Genomic DNA, 14,691 nt, shown 5'->3' on the forward strand with positions numbered 1-14,691 from the left:
GCGGCCGCCGGCCCCCAGCGCGGCTTCTGCCATGGCCGCCTTTGTTCCGCCCCCCCTCCGCCCCGCTCTGCTGCCATTAATAAAAATTCCTTTTCTGTCGCTTATCCTATGTTAGCAGCCGTGAGTCACCGGCGCTTCACTGAGCGGCTCCCGGCCTGGCGCTGCTGCCCCCCGGGGGCTCAGGTTGCTGCGTGCCTTGTGGCTGCGGCGCGTCCAGCGCTGTCAGATGTGAGAACGCTCTGGATGGCAGGCGCGGCTTCTTGTAGCTGCTCAGCCCTTCGTTGCTCTCTTTTTCCCGCTCATCAGCTGATAGTTATTTTAGTTCTCAGTCAGACGCCGGCTGTGCCGTTCCTGTCCCGCTAAACCCCTGGATAACAAACGGCTGTCTGCGGGGCTGTGGTTATTACCGTCAGAATTCAGCTCAGTACTGTGGGAGCTGTGGTGCCCTGCTTCCAAAGGTGATGGTTATGAGGAAGAGCGGCTTTCTATCTCTCTGAGCAGCTGTGGTAGTTCACACTTGCCATCTGATGACCTCAAAATTATTCACAGAGATAGGAGAAAACTTGTTCCGGCACACGGGTGGAGAAGCTGACTTCTGAGGCTATATGCACACAGCTCTCCCTTGTCCCCTGTTATACATTGGTCCTGGGAATGGAACCAGGCCCAAGCGTTTTTAATTCCCATTTTCATTTGCTAAACCACAGCTTCTCTTTGTTCATTTCGGGTAGCCACGTGTTTAAATGAAACGAATTTATTTTAATGCATTAATGTCTTGTTTGCAGCGGAATCTCTTCCACATTCAGCTTACTGTCTCCACTAGGCCTCGCTGTTGTGGTTGCCATTAGGAGTTATTTGCTGCTCTGTCATTGTCTTAAATGTTCCATCTGTTTGTTTTGTGACTCAGTAACAAAAATCCTTCTTAGAGCTGCGGTAATCTCACGGGTCTGCAGGAACTGATAGTGAACTTCAGCTTCTTTAGACACAATTTTTGCAGTAAAAGTGGAAAAACACAGTGTGCGCATGGCATGGCATGCTTTCAAGTTGTACCAGGTGCTGATAGCTCTTATGTCTCCACAGCAGCATTTTAGGAGATGAGAGTTTATTACTGTCTTAATTGTACACTTGCCACAATTTTGGTAATCACGTAGTACGTCTTGCAGCCTCCTGAAGGCTGTCAGGCTGACAGCAGTGTGATTCCAAAACACTGGTCAGGTCCTTTAAAAGCAAAATGAAAGTTGAGGCTTCACCCTCTTCCATGAATCAGGAGCACTGCATGCAAAGTACATTGCTCAGTTTATATTTTCAGTTTGATCTCCATCATCCCCCCCTTTTTTCTTTTTTTTTTCACATGGGCTACCCTTGTGATTTTCCCCTCTCCTGTGTTAAAGCATGAAATAACAAATCAGAGAGCTGAAGAGGATCGCTATGAAAAGCAGGAGCTCAGCTTGCTCTTCTGCCCCAAGACAGGGTGAACTCGTATCAGTGTTAGTCAGTACCTGAGGTTCTGCTACACATGGGGAAGCACAGGGAGATGCTAGCAGACAGGGGAACCCCAACGCCAGCCTGAGGACTGAGCTGCTGTCACAGGAAGCTCTATGCCCCACAGCTTGGCACCTGTCTGCGTGAGCTTGCAGGCGCTGAGGAACATGTGTCTAACACTCTCTGTTTGTGCCACAGCTGAGTTGGGTTGTGACATACCCATTATGGCTCATCTACAGCACTGTCCGGAGGCTTTTTGGGACTCCTCGTCCTGCAATCACTCTGAAGGATCCTGAAGTGAAGTATGCATTGAGGCTGATTGATAAAGAGGTACGTACGTGCATGTGCAGTGCTGAGCAGGACCTCTCCGTGGATGCTGTGAGATGCTGACAGATGCCTACATCTTGGGCAATGTTGCACAGGGCTTGCTTGGGAACAGTAGATCTTTTGAAGGCTGCTGAGCTTTGTTTCTGGTAAAATCGTGCAAATATCTGTATTTTAAACAAAGAACTTATTTATACATGCTCCTTGCCTAGAATGAGTGAGTTCTCAGGCATAAATTCCTGCAAGCCAGCTTAGTCTGGTGCATGATGCTTTGGAAATGACTATACTCATAGTTTCTGTCAAGTGAGCCTCATGTCATAGAGTGCATCAGCAGGAATTTCTAAAATTACCAGATCTTGCTGCCAGAAGTTGGTAACTCTGCTTGGAGAAACAGGGCACAAAAAGTTAGAAGTCCAGATTTCCCTTGGATAAGCTGATCGTCAGAGGCATGATTTAGAAATCTTGGCTTTCCAGTGTGCAGTCATACTTGAAGATACTTGTAGTGTTGACCTGTTTTAAGTCAATGAGCTAGTCAAAAAGTTATCAGAAGATTTTGACGAAAGGGACTTTGGACTGTAACAGAGCTTTCCTCAGGGTATGCAGAGTGCATTGAGAGCTTGGCTTTCATTTGTTCTTTCTGTCAAAGAAAGCAATCATTTGGTTCTGAGTCTTTGGTTTATTGGGAAGCAAAAGTTTCCCCATGGCTTGGACAGGGTTGCCATGCAGCATTTATTTCCCATGCATACTGCAGCAATGCTGTTGTGATATATTCCCCATTCTTTCATAAGCTGTGTAGCACGTGGTGGCAGGTACGGGCTGCCCAGCTGCAGAAAGGGGTGGAAGCTAAAGGCACTGCACGTGCTTCTGAGAATCAAACTGCTGGCAGGTTTCTGCTGCATCCGTTTCTGACTGAAAATAATTCACTACTTTTTTTTTTCTAAATACTGATTTTTCTCAGTCTGTTGTCATGTTTTGTGCAGTCTTTTTAATGGGAGGAAGGAACAGCTTTGCTATAACCACCTCAAATGTTGCTGCCTGTGGTAGTTTAATCAGTGAGATTAACTTGGTGAGATTAATTTTTTCTGCAGAGCTGTAGTTATGCATTTTCACTAGCACTTTGTAACAGCCTCCCAGAAATCTGGTGCTGCTAAACTCCTCAAGATTGTCATACCCAGCTGTCCGAGGAGGATGAAATTAGTATTTCTGACACCCACAGTTTGTAATTTACAAGCTCTTAAAAGAGTGGAGCACTTTAAATGGAACACACCTGTCATTACGCAGAAACCTTTTAATGTCTTAAAAGGTCTTAAAGGTCTTAAGGCCTTAAGTTGGGAAGGGAGCAGTGGCACTCAGTGTGGATGTGGAGCCTACTCAAGACGTGTGTGGCAAGATGACAATGTGGATTTTTTCCTTGGAGAGGTCAGCTCACGCAGCCCAACCAAAGACCCTTCTATTTTCAAAGTGTTCACTATTCCCATTGCCATGTTGGTATTCATCATTCCCTTTTCGTAACTGTGAAGCTCTTGGCGACTTCACCAACACAGCATCTAAATGATTTGTGTTTAAAACAAAACAATGAACAAATTAACTCCTTTTTTTCTGAGAGTAGCTGGGGACTATATGCTCCTCCTTCTTAGATGAAAGTGTTTTGATGGTGCAGTTGAGAATATGGCCTTGCAGAAAGTTTTTCTTGTGGGCTTGCAACTGAAGCAAAGGAACAAGAAGTGTGGCGGGCAAGAGAAATGCAGAAGGAGATCAGATTTTACTAAAAACAAAAACGGTCCTGTGATTGCTGGAAATGCCAGCTTTATGTACTGGCTGCCCTGCAGCACTACCAGTGTGTTCAGAAAGGTTCTGTAGGAAGAAACAATATCTGCAGTTACGATGTTTGGAAAGCACTGGTCTGGGGAACGCCTTGTGCGAAGTCTGTGCATTTATTAGTGCAGCCTAGATCTTTGTGTTAAAGCTGGAAGCCAAACGTATCACTTTGCTCAGCAGCTGGAAACCGACTCAGTTCTTCCTCTGCCTGTCTGCTGCCCTCAGGCACCACCTGAAAAGTTGGTGTTTGTCCCAGTCGTGTAAGGATCCCCCCATTTGGCTTCAAGGCTGCTGCTGGTGTGACCTCGGTCTAAGACCTTGCTGAGCAGCGTGCTCAGCGTCCTGGCCTTGCGGCAGGCACGAGGCAGAAGCATGGGGGTGCTATGAATTTTTGAGCGTTGCTCACAGTTGTCTGCTGTGATGCACCAAAATACTCGTGTTCCGGTACCTTTGGCCCATCTTAAATGGTGCAGTTGCTGTTGAATTCCTGTGTGTTTAATGAGATCTGGAATAGTAGTTAGGGTTTTAACTTGTGGCCCCCTCACAGAACACAGTGTAGTATTCATAGTGCTCAGAAAGCTATTGCTTATTCTTAATCTGTATCAGCATCTTAACTAAGTTTTGCTATTAACATTTAAATATACATCAAAACAGTATTTCGGTATATCTTCAATTTCAACATGAAAGTGAAAAACCTACAAACAAAACATTTTGAGGGAAAGTTAGGTTTTACAAGAATTTGTTTATCAGTTCTTACATTATGCAGAAATTTCAGATAGAGTATTGCTGTCCCCCAAATACTTAATCCTGCAGCAGGCCACACGGGTGCAGTGATTTTACAGGAGAAATCACAATCAAAATCCCAACAGTGTAGCTGATGATTATTTTTGTTTTTCAGGAAGTAAGCCATGACACAAGGAGATTTCGGTTTGCTCTCCCTTCCATGGATCACGTTCTGGGACTACCAATTGGTATGTTCTGTCTTTCCTTCCTGAGAATCAGAGCCACGTTAATTGTACTGTAAGAGATCTTGTGGTAGATTTTTTTCTTATATTTTGAACCGTTGAATTTCAAATGTTGCGTGTGTGGCTTGATCTGATAGAGCTTTGCAAAATGTCCCAGCGCTGTGAGTCATGTAACATTAGCACAGAATCATATAATGGCCTGGGTTGAAAAGGACCACAGTGATCATCTGCTTTCAACCCCCCTGCAGTATGCAGGGTCGCCAGCCACCAGACCAGGCTGCCCAGAGCCACATCCAGCCTGGCTTTGAACGACTTGGATTTCAGTGCGGTGCCTGAAATCCAGCGTTCTTCCCAAGAGCGTACATCCAGCTTCTTTCTGGGAAGACAGTAGAAAAAAGAAGCATTGGTCTTTGTATTTTTCTAATCTTAACTTCCAGTGTGTGTTACTCCCATGGCACTTGGTGTCTGTGATCCCCTCGAGGCAATGTTCCCGGCTGCTTCCCAGCTAAGGCATGCAGTTCACCAGCTAGTCTGCTAAGCTCTGAGTCTCATGGAACTTGTTAGTCACCATGGAGTAGATGTTTCCTGAGGCCTTGCCATGTGGCATATTTCCTTCCGTACTAGCTTACTGCTGTTGCTTCTCACTGCTGATGTAAAGTGCTTTTCACTGTGATTTGTGTTAAATAAGGACTTTGGCTGTAGATACCTCTTGGATGGTCTGTGGGTCAGGGGTGCTTGCTGGTGTGATGCATGGGAAGCAAGGAAGCTGGGTGTAGCAGCCATGGGACAGATTCTGGAATGCCACGTGCATGTTTAGTCCAGCACCAGCTTTTGGCTTTTACCAGCCAGTTAGGGTGTTACAGGAAAAAACACAGCTTGCTTATGGAAAGTTGGATTCTGTGTGGCTTCATATGGAGGCTCCCCAGCAGCTGCCCTTCTGCGAGGAGGAAAAGCACTAACGAATAAGGGCATAAAGTATGTTTTCCCTCAGAGAGAAGCACAATAGCCCTGTCATAGAATCATCATAGAATGGTTTGGGTTGGAAGAGACCTTTAAGATCATCTAGTTCCAACCCCCTGCTATATGCAGGGACACCTCTCTCTAGAGCAGGTTGCTTGAAGCCCCATCCAGCTGGGCCTTGAATGCCTCCACAACCTCCTTGGGCAACCTGTTCCATGTGTCACCACCCTCTGTGTGAAAAACTTCCTCCTAGTATCTAACCTAAACCTCCCCTGTCTCAGTTTAAAACCATTCCCCTTTGTCCTATCACTATCCACTATTGTAAAGAGCCGTTTTGAGGGCCTAATGGTGTTAAAATAATGAAAAATTGCCCCTGGGTATTCTTCACCTGTGTCTCGTAAGGGTATTGGAAAACCTTTCCAAGGAGTGAAATTCTAGAGGGATTTTTTTTTCCTTATAACATAGGCATTGAGAAAAGAGTTCAACTAATGTGCGAGAGATTGAAATGCGATTGCTACTTCCAAATTATCAACTGGAGAAAGCTAGTTGGTAGAGCTTTGAGATGGCACGTGCAGTAACTGTCCTCCTGATGAGTCACTGAAAGAAAAATCCCTTGGAAGCAAACTGCTTTTCTTCCTCCCCACAAACAGGACAGCATATCTACCTGTCTGCGCGGATCAATGGAGCGCTGGTCATTAGACCTTACACTCCGATTTCCAGTGACGATGACAAGGGCTTCGTGGATCTTGTTATCAAGGTGAGGATGTCATGCTGTTGTGCAGGCTGGGCAACTTCTGAATCCACCTGTACGCCTGCAGTGCCCTGCGAAGCCTGGTGTGCCAGGTTCTGTTCTGCTCTTTGCCCCTGTGGACTTCCATTCTAACAAGTAATGTGCAATTATCTACAATCCCTGTGGCGTTTTACACACCCTTCTTTAGTGAGCGTGTCTCACAAGATACTTCATAATTTTCTGTACTTGCACACTGCCATTTCCCAGAATCTGTATACATTTGCAGGTGATGACATTCTTTTTCAATGCTTCTGACGTAGGAAATTAACCCTGTGTAAGCTGTCTGCTTCTTCAGCTAATGCCATATGCTCTTTGTGATCGTTCTTAAGGGTGCTGAGGATTTTTGTTCTTACTGATCCAGACAGGGTAGATGATTGATTCCGATTTGCTCAAAATCAGGGCAAGAGTGTAATTTTAATCCTTAGCGGAAAACTCAGTGCTTCTTTTTCATCATCAGTCAAATCTGTCTAGATAGTACTTCTTTATGTAGTAATTGTGTCCTATGAATGGGGAACATGGGTACGTGAATATTTGAATGGCAGAGAAAAGGACACGTGCTCATTTTTGTGCTGTGAGATTAATTATTTCGTTGTTTTTTAATAGGTTTACATGAAAGGTGTCCATCCGAAATTTCCTGACGGAGGGAAGATGTCTCAGTACTTAGACAGCCTGAAAATAGGGGATACCATTGACTTCAGAGGACCAAGTGGCCTGCTTGTCTACAAAGGAAAAGGCAAAGCTCAGAAAATATAATTTGTCCAGAGTAAATGATACAAAATCTGGGCTTCTGAACATCATTGGCATTATGGGATTTAAGCAAGTAGAAATACAACTAGTAAGAGCTTCATGCTGTACTCACAGAATCAGGACTCATGTCAGTGTCTGACGCCACGATCCTGAAACTGTCGGAATGTCTGTTGTTCTTTGTGACATCTTCAGTTCACCTTTGTCTGTTTTCTGCCCCTGTTTTACAATGTCAGTTAATTGAAAAATGCTGAGAAGTGATCCTAGGCTTTTTCATTGTTTTCCACATCTCTCTTTGCCAGGTGAGTTTGCTATTCGACCTGAGAAGAAAGCCCAACCGGTTACTAAGAAAGTGAAGTATGTGGGGATGATCGCAGGTGGGACTGGTACGTGTGTGCAAAGATTCATCTTTGGCCTCTGACACCTGCTAGATGTTGTTGGTGTTTTCTCTCACCTGCTCATTTGCACTTTCTCCTTTACTTTCTCACATCACTTACCAGCACTTCTCTTTCAGGGATAACACCTATGCTGCAGATCATTCGAGCAATCATGAAAGACAAGGATGACTGCACGGTTTGCCAGCTGCTGTTTGCTAATCAGGTAATTTCTGTCCTTATTTCTGTTTATGAAGTGTTGTTTAACAAACACAGCTCCACTCAGCAAATGAAGTTGTTGCTGAGGAAGCATGGTGCAGCAATACGTGCTGAAAGGGGAGAAGTGAACAGTAATGCTGAAAGCTTCCCATCTGAAGCACTGTAATTACTTCTTCGAACATTGCCACTGAAGGGCTACCATCCTCACAGCTGATGCTCACTGTCGTGGATCTTATTATTCCGTTTCTAATTCAGAACGTTTTAAAACTCTGGATTCATCTGTGCGAGTTGATAACGTTTTGGGTAGACTTTCAGAGCTGTCTTTCTTAGTGAAAACGTGGAAGAGGTGGACATTGGTCTTCTTCAGCAACTGAATCTCCCCAGCTTCAGAGCAGGCTTTGTAAGAGGAGTCTTTTTGAGAATGCTTTATGTGAGCTAAAATTAAAATTGATTTCCAGCAGCTTCATTGACTACAGAGCTGGGGTTCTGCGCAGCTGTTTCCTTTCAGTTTTATTCCCTCCGTCAGCATTTCATATGTTTCGTTCACTCTTTGAGCTGTATCATACTTTGCTGCTGGAAAAAGGGAAGGTCCTTTCGACACGTAATGTTCTTGTGATAGAGGGATTTCTTGGCTGACCAGGCAATCCAAGTGGTGGTGTACAGCTGAACTGCACTCCCCTCCTTTGCCTGACATTCTTCTGGTGCTCATCTTTTTGTTTCTAAAACTCCCTCACCATGAATATCTGCTCCTGGATTATGAGAGTTCTTTTCCTGCCTGTGTTTTTTAGCTTCTTTAGGCTTTCCTTCTTGTTCTTCTCTCCTCTGGTATTCACTGTATCCCATTTCCTATGGACTATATCTGTATTACAGAACTGCTATGAGCCCAGTACACTGTCTTCTGTAATCCAACACAGCTCCTTCAGCAGGGTCAAAATAGAACATGTACAAAAAATACTTCTTGTTTTTTTTTTCTACCCAGAAGCAATGATCCAAGTGCCAACAACTGCCCTATTCTGGTGCTTTACTACAGTAATAGGGCACCTTCTTAGGTGCTTTTGGAGTGCCCTCTGGCACTGGGTGATGCAGCTGCAGCATTTGATACCTGCTGAGTGCTTGAAGCTGGTACAGAATGCAGTAGGTTTCTGGTCTGGTGGAGGGTCAGGATTTGCTGTGAGTTAATTCAGAATGACTAACATAGAACTTGAGCTCTAGCAACGTAGAAATCCTATTGCTTCTTGTGAGGAGGAGGGTTTTTTTGAGAGAAACAGTTGCCTGTGTATTAGCAAGAGGCTGTGTAAACATCAGTTGTTGGCTTTAAGGAGTCCCTATACCCAGGCACTGCACAAATATAAAGCAGATGGACAGTCATGAAAGCCTACAAACTAGGTGTTTTTTTTAATATTTAATGCTATAAAGTATTTTTTGTACATGTTCCATTTTGACGCTGCTGAAAGAACTGTGTTGGATTACAGAAGACAGTGTACTGGGCTCATAGCAGCCCACTTGGAGCTGATCAGACCCAGTTACAGCCCTTCTGGAAGCCTTGCAGTTGCAGGTCCAGAAACAGGAGCCTTCCTGGCAATAGGTGTTGGCACATTCCTCATCACCCCCACGGCCCAGACATTGCCATGTCCTCAGTGCCAAATTATTAAGCTGTGGAGGAGGATGCCAGTTTTAGTCTCTGCCCTTACCCACCTTTCCAAACTGTGGCTGCTTTGATGGGAATAAGGTTTTCTTTTGGTCTTTGATGGTGTTTCATCAGAGAGGAGCAGAACTTGCACAGCCTTTATTGTTTCAATGAGAACTCAGTACCTCCTTGGTTATTTGTTGTTCCACATCTTGTTTAAAAACTGAGCATCTCCATATGGCAGGGTTAATGAAATTTAAAGTGGTGGAGGTGAAATATTGGCCTTTTTATTTCCTGATTGAAAGGCAAAGTTTGGAGGGTAGGAAAATAGACATGTAGTCATGGTTAGTTGGTTTTTTTTAAATGAAAACTGCTTTTCTAATGTAGGTGTTAAAGGAAGGGCTCACTCTTAAAGTATTACCACTGATTCTGTAATGAGTTCTGTGTTTTGATACAGGTATTGCTTTGTCTTACTGTTTCCAAGGAAGGAATTATGGGGCTAGAATTTGGGGAAGTTCTGAACTTTTTATGCGTTCTGCAATGGGATTATCATTGAAATAGTTTGCGTTTACAGGCTCTCTTCAATCTTTAAAACAGAGTTAAATAACCTGTTCCATTTCACAAAACTACACAGAAGTGTAGCGGCTGTCTGAGGGCTGCATTCAAATGCAGAGCCATAACCAGTGTTTCTTTTACCCTGCAGACTGAGAAGGATATCCTGCAACGCTCAGAGCTGGAAGAGATTCAGGTTCAGCACCCCAACCGTTTTAAGTATTGGTACACACTGGATAAAGCACCTGAAAGTAAGATCTGTCACGCTATCTCTACTGGAGCTTAAGTTATGGGTACTAATGCACATGTCTGACAGGAGAAATGCTGCATTGTGTGTATTTCTGAGCTCCTTTGTTTCTTGATGAGTCGCGTTCACGCAACACTGAATCCATCCAGCAGCTTCTTTCTTCACACAGTTGCACACAGAAGCTCTAGATGTTACGTGACAGTGTTTCCATACCTATGAAGCTCACCTGAGGGGAACGATAGAGTTATGTTCATCCCACGATTAGACCCGATTATTAACCATTATCTACTGTGAGCCAAGGTTACCTTCCTTTCTCCTTCTATGTCATGCCCACCCACATCGGAGGAGAGTCACACTCCATTCCTGGTAGCTTGGAGCAGAGAGGGAGGAGCCACGTGCTTTCTCTTACCTTGTGACCATGACACTGTGGAAGGCATATTCTTGGCCACGGAAACCAGGCTGAACTGTGACACACAGGATGGTGGGGAGGGTCTTAACCATCCCTGGAGTCTGGTGCTCCCGTGTCATTTTCTACAGTAAGCGTTCTCCCTGCATTTCTAAGGCAGCTGGGATACCAGTGTATTAAGGAGGATGGATGTTGCTTTTTCACATTGCTGGAGCTCAAAAGATTCATATTCTTTTCACAACTTTGCTTGATATTTCGTCGGGGCTTTTAGAATGCTTTCTTAAAGATTCGCTTTTGTTTTCTCCATGCATCAATCCCATTTTAAAAGCATAAGGGGCACATTTTCCTTTTAGCAGGAGTGTGTTCAGAACGCTAATGCTACGGGCTGCAATTTTACTAAAAAAAATACAAATGCACACAGTTTCTAATAAAGTGACCCGTATCTATCTTTTCCTCCTCTTCTCTGCCTCTCCCTCCTTCCTTTTTTTTTCTTCTTTTTTTTTCCCCTAACAGATTGGGAGTACAGCCAAGGATTTGTGAACCAAGATATGATCAGAGACCACCTGCCCCCACCTCAGAGTGATGTTCTGATCCTCATGTGTGGACCTCCTCCCATGATCCAGTATGCGTGCATTCCCAACCTGGACAAACTGGGCTATGCCAAGGACATGAGGTTCTCCTTCTAATGAAGGCTGATACTTCAGTGATCTTGTGAGGAAGGAAAGAAAAACAGTTAACGGGGAACAAGACAAAGTTAGAGATGGCTGATGCACAGTGCTGGGAAGCTACATTTACATTAGAAATACTTCATTTTTATCTGAATCTCTGGCAAGTTCGACACTTAAGCTTAACTATGCTAACCGTACTGTACGTTACATAGAAACAACCTTCTGGCAGAGACGTAGTGATGCGCAGTTCTCAGCTGTGTTGTACTTGCCACATCTGTCCTGTAGAAAGATTATATTCCGACTCAAGGCAGGAAAGCTTCTTAGGGCAGCAAATACTCATTTACACTCTTCTTAGCACACAAATAGCAGTAATATCCCACTTCCTAACACTGTGCATACCCAGTATTTTATTTGGTGTGAAGTATGAAATATGTAGAATGAGCTGGATCATTCACCCTGCTTATATCAAACTTTAAAGAGATGTTACTGTGTGAGGGCCAGGAGTGTTTTCCTGGTATGCATAATCTTTGCACCATCAGGAGCTTAAGAGTGTTCATTTGAAGGATGACAATTAACCATGTATGACTGAAGTTGTTTAAGTAAGTTGCCTTGTTAATCAAAATAGAGGGGTAGACAGCTATATAAAATTTGTTTCCTGTGTATTTTGGAATAGCCTCTTCTACGTGGAAACACTTTTCCAGCTGCTCACATCCCTGGGCAATGAAAGAAACTCTGGACAGCAGGTGCTTTACTGACTGTCCTGGAAGTCTTTGCTTGTATGTGTGCTGAATACTGAAACAATACTGACGTGTGTATTTACTTTTAAATAACAGACAGTACCATAGGAGTGGGAAACTAATTGTTCTGCAGGTTCTGTGCAGTGAAAAAGTGCTGAGTGAAAACTGGATCTGGTTTTAGTTCTTTGTTTCCCAGAGCTGGGTTAACTAGGCTGGGATTCACTGGGTGGCCCAGCTCAGCACTGGGTGCTGGCAGGTGTGATATGCCTGCACACCTTGCTCTGGCAGAGCTCCAAAGAAGAAAGGATTGCATGGGAACAGCCTTAAGCCACCCAACTGACAGCAGATTCAAATGTATCTCTGAATCTAAAACTCTTTCTTATGTGCTGTTTATTATAGCTTTGATTTGTTTCTTAATATAATTTTTACAGCAGCCTTTCACCTAACCTTTAGCAAAAATTCATGCCTCCTGTGTGCCGTCCTTCTGCATCCACACACACACTGAGGTTGGGGCTGTCCTGCAAGGAGTCCAGGAGACAAAGTCGTGGTCTGGTGATGAAATCACAGTGAGGGAAAGGATGGTGGGTGAAGTCATAGAATCACCAAAGTTGGAAAAGACCTCCATATCACCCAGTCCAATCATTCACCAATACTTCCCCACTAAACCATGTCCCTCAGTACCACATCTGAAGTCATGTGGATGCAAGTTAGCTGCAGGTAGAGGTGTGCCATGTGTGTCACTTTTGTAAAGATTTGGGCAGTAGTTGAGGCTATAACTTGCCCTGCTTTCTTTTGTGCCCGTCCAACGGCTGTATACTGTCCACTTAAAAGGTGAATTTTCAGCATCAATTAAAAGGAGAAAAGGATACTACAGCTAACTTAAGGAACCTGCAAAGAATAATACTTATTGAATAGACGCCTCTGAAATCTTCAGTATTTGATGTGTGTTTCTGAAACTCATTTTAATATTGTGCGCCAGAGGTCAGTCCCTTTATTTTTTTGTGAGGCAAAAAGCAGAAATTGGAGATGAATTGTTTTGCTGCTGGTTTACATCACTGTGGAGTAAACAGTTTTTTTTCCCCATGACTGTATTTAATGAAGTGTTCATGTCAAAAATAACTCGCTGGTGACGCATCAACATTTTTTTATAACTAAATCTGTTTTCTAATTACTGGTTTTTTTTCACATCTCTGTAAGAAATAAATGATGGTGCAGGTGCCTCACCTGTGTGTTACTTATCCCATCATCTTTTACTTCATAAGAGACAAGCTGTAACTGTAGAGCACTTCAGAATGCTTAAAAACTCTACATCTGTTTAGCCGACTTTGTGTGAGAGGTTGTTGCAAGCTGCTGAGTCAAGGATTAAACTACTGCTGTTTTCTGTCTGTCACCAGAATCTATTCGTTTTGCCTTTATTTTCTACATCTTCCTTGTAAACATGAAGCTCTTTAATTAAAAGGGAGATTTTTATATAATCTAATGAAAAAGTGGTGCCCCGATCCCTTTTGCTTGATGGTCCTGTACTGTGGCACTTAAACAAGTAATAAAAGCTGGTTTTGCATCGTTTTGGATTCTCAGATTCATCTGTCTCTCTTACAGTTGTAGCGGAGTGGGTGATGGAAGTTAGGCTAGAACATTCTCACAGTATCTGGAAAATTGAAACAGCTCCAGAAATGTGCTCCGAGAGGCCCTTCTCACAGCCAACGAGCCCCCAGTAAAGGGCAGGGGTGAGGTTTTCTGCTGTTTTTTTTATTCTTTGGGTGAGAAGCACTACTTGATGAAGCTAACAAAGCAATGGCGGCAGGGGTGCCTACCTCCTGCTGTGATGTGTGCTCTTCCCTGCTCTGAGCACTAGAACTCAGTCTCAGTGGTTCCATGCATTAACCAAGCTGCACATGAGCAAATGAGGGGAAAGGGAATAACAAGCAAACAGCACAATCCCTTAACTTTGCTTTTAACAGGCTTAATTATTACACAAATTACCTTTGGATTAGACTGCCTGAGGTCAGCACCTTACATAGTAAAAACAGACATTGAGTTAGAACAACCTGAGGTCTGGCTGTGAATCACCTGGGCCAAGACACCAGCTGGGCTGAATCAGTGAGCAAAAAGTCACAGACTTCACTGAATACATTGCTGTTCATCCTTGCCTTTATTACCCACAGTACTGATTCCTCCCAGAGCCAACAGCGCAGCAGCATGACTTACCTAAGGTATCAGAGCCTTTGGGGGGGGGGTCAGGTCAGTGGTCATCTGCCCCAGTATGTGATTCTCATAGTTTGGCCTCTCTCAGACCAAGGATTTACTGCATGGAGAGCTCCTGCATTGATGCTGGAGCTCTTTGTGCCCTTTTATTTGACTGTGCAGACTATAGCCTTTAATTCTCAGCTGTCACAGCTTTCCCGTTTTATAACTCAGGAACTAAACAGTAACATATGAATGACAGTTTTGAAACTGCTTTTATTCTGTTAAAAGAAAGAAATAAAATTATAAGGACAACCACCACACAAGCGGTCAATACCATCGAATGTACTGCTGTTAGTGTACACAGCAGCAAGTCCCTACCTGTGGCCTACAAACACTGTGGCTTTACCAGCCTGAAACCTGTGGAGCTCTTCCCTTTGCTTCTTAACAGCAGCTGGAAGAAAGCTACTACAGTTGTGCAACCTGAAATGCTGTCAGCTAAAACCTGAGGGAAATTGAGTAAATCACTACATAAACACAATGAGCTGCTAAGATACCACAACCAAAGACAAAGAGAAACATTCTTGGCTCTTCCAG

The 14,691-nt window shown here is 43.9% G+C and overlaps 1 protein-coding gene across 1 annotated transcript; it reads left to right on the forward strand.

Annotated features, from left to right (window-relative positions):
- Nucleotides 1-1,656: 1,656 nt before the first annotated feature.
- On the forward strand, nucleotides 1,657-13,476 carry LOC100550679 (NADH-cytochrome b5 reductase 3; the record flags this gene model as incomplete). Its single annotated transcript, XM_010715466.2, has 8 exons — nucleotides 1,657-1,809; nucleotides 4,520-4,592; nucleotides 6,197-6,303; nucleotides 6,940-7,069; nucleotides 7,383-7,466; nucleotides 7,595-7,680; nucleotides 10,004-10,103; nucleotides 11,019-13,476. Coding segments are annotated over 8 exons (906 nt in total), but the record flags the coding sequence as incomplete, so codon positions are not given.
- Between the last annotated feature and the right edge of the window lie 1,215 nt (nucleotides 13,477-14,691).

Source organism: Meleagris gallopavo, chromosome 1 (genome assembly GCF_000146605.3).
Source record: "Meleagris gallopavo isolate NT-WF06-2002-E0010 breed Aviagen turkey brand Nicholas breeding stock chromosome 1, Turkey_5.1, whole genome shotgun sequence".
Lineage (NCBI taxonomy): Eukaryota > Metazoa > Chordata > Aves > Galliformes > Phasianidae > Meleagris > Meleagris gallopavo.